This window comes from Megascapheus bottae, chromosome Y (assembly GCF_031878675.1).
Source record: "Megascapheus bottae isolate mThoBot1 chromosome Y, mThoBot2.hap1, whole genome shotgun sequence".
NCBI lineage: Eukaryota > Metazoa > Chordata > Mammalia > Rodentia > Geomyidae > Megascapheus > Megascapheus bottae.
In genome coordinates this window covers 6,424,551-6,426,690 of record NC_143548.1, presented here as the reverse complement: position 1 = coordinate 6,426,690, position 2,140 = coordinate 6,424,551, and the positions used below count along the sequence as shown (strand labels likewise).

General features: G+C 50.6%; 1 protein-coding gene across 1 annotated transcript; it reads right to left on the bottom strand.

Moving 5' to 3' along the window:
- Positions 1-15: 15 nt before the first annotated feature.
- LOC150040250 (testis-specific Y-encoded protein 9-like) lies at positions 16-1,607 on the bottom strand. The gene is made up of 5 exons (XM_090327320.1): positions 1,317-1,607; positions 665-742; positions 446-557; positions 214-359; positions 16-105 (listed from the first exon to the last, which is right to left on the bottom strand). The coding sequence occupies exons 1-5, from the start codon at positions 1,605-1,607 to the stop codon at positions 16-18; spliced, it is 717 nt and encodes a 238-aa protein (XP_090183446.1).
- Between the last annotated feature and the right edge of the window lie 533 nt (positions 1,608-2,140).

Genomic DNA, 2,140 nt, shown 5'->3' with positions numbered 1-2,140 from the left:
ATCTTAGCTACCCAACTATTCATCCTTCCTTTCTGCTTCCTCTTCAGGTGCCTTCAATCTCTTGTAGTAGTACAAAGGATTGAGCCACAGGTCTCTTCTGATGATCTGGCAATGAAACAGGGATGTCACATCAGGAATGAGACCCAACACCCCAGCAAGCCAGTGAACCAACCAAGGTCACCGATGGATTGATTTAGTCTTTCTCGGATGCACCTCGGTGATCCTGTCTGAGCCGGCAAAGTTATGATCAGTAAACCAGTTGAAGAAATTTGGGCTGGTGTTGTGGTGTCTCCGACTATCAGCTTCAATTCTGTAATCCTGATGCCATTGAATGGGAGTGGAATGGCTTGTCTTATACCCTGCAATACATGATAAGACTATCCATGTCACGTTGGACATTATCAATTCACCTTCTCTCCCACACAGCCTGGGAGCCACTTCTTACCAGTGATATCCACTAGGTATTCCTTAACAATCACTCCATTCTGGAAGTATGGGTTATTCCTGAAGATGAAGGTGATCTTGCAGGAGCTCCTGGGATGTCTGACTTCGAGAACCTAACAGAACAAAAGGCATAAATTAAAGGCACTTTTCTATGTAACCTCCAAGTCCCTATTTTGTAAAGAATTCTCTTCCCTGACAGTGTACATCCTTGAGGACTCACCTCCAAACTGGTCATGTACCTAAGCATGTGTTCATCTTGATCACTGATCATCACGGACAGATGGGGATGGTTCAAAAACTGCCCAGGTCAAGGAGCCTTCAGGTGCTGTGGAATTACTTGGCATAATACTTGGCATATGGTAAACAGCAAGGGACCTGTGAGGCTAATGATCTTGTAGGAACTGCACTCTACCGTAGCTCCTCTTCCTATAGCTAGGCATCTCCTAAAGGAGAAGGTAAACCAGGACTGGGCAATTTGGGGACTGACTGCACTGAGCTGTCATGGACTCTGGTCTCTGTGTGGAGAGGGCCAGATGTTAGGATCTGCTTCTGTCTAAATGTCTTCTAGCCCAGCACTGACTGATGAGAGTGGTCACTCACAGCCCCTTCACATAGCATGACTGCAAAGAAACGTACTCTAAGTAGCAGTCTCTGTGACAACTTCCTTGAGCTACTCAGGATCCTTATAGCTTCCAGTACTCATTGTCCCCACAATCCATCCCTGTGCCACATACCAGCTTGTGATACCCATAATCCTTTTATCTAGGGCCCACAGCAGTGTGATGTTCCACATCATCAATCTCAAACACCAGGCCTTTTCCCTTTAGATCACAGACCGCCAGACAGTAAGGAGTAAATATGCCCAAGGATACAGTTTGGGCCCAGAAGTGAGGGATGCCCTGGATGCTGATACTTCTGCAATCCAGGAGAGGCTTTCGCCTCTTGCTGAGATTCTGCTTCAGGCGGTCATAGGCCCTGGTGGCTTGGCTATTCACTGGTCCCAGATCTAACTGAAGAGCCTGCAATTGCTCCAGTGGGCTCTGGAAAGTTGTAGGTGTGGGCTTGGATGACTCTGGCTTCCTCTCTTCCTGCTTCTGGTCCAAGTTCTCCAAGAGGTGGCCCTGCATCAGTCCCCTCTGCTCTTCTGTCTCCTCTTCAGCCATGTTGTCCTCTTGCTGCTGCAACTACCGCACAGACTCCTCAGTAAATATTTCCACCATTGCATGCTATCCAGCAGCAGAAGCAGCACAACCTCCACCCCCTTGGGTGGTGCTGTCTGCACCCAGGCCTCATCATGGCCAGGAGTTTGTACAGGGGATCCTGGGCCTGCCGTACCAGCAGTGTATGGTGAGGAGTTCTTGGAGGCTGGCACCTGAGTCACGTCGGCTGGCCCTGCTGTGCCTCCCTCTGTCCGCCCCTTCCCATTGCCAACTGCCCCCTTACCCTCAGGCATTGGCCCCCTCTCTTTCTTTCCCTCCATGTGCCGCCACCCTCATCTTTCCCTCCGTGTGTGCTGTTGAGCATCTTCCTCCTGACACGCTTTCTCTCTTCACCCTAAGACACAGGTCCTCCTTCTCCATGCCTGCCGCCTTCCCTGCCCCTTCCCGTGCACCACCTCCGTCATCAGGTGCAACATGCCTCTTTCCTCCTCCCTGCCGACCCTCCCACGCCCATTTCCCTGCCAGAGTGCTCGCTT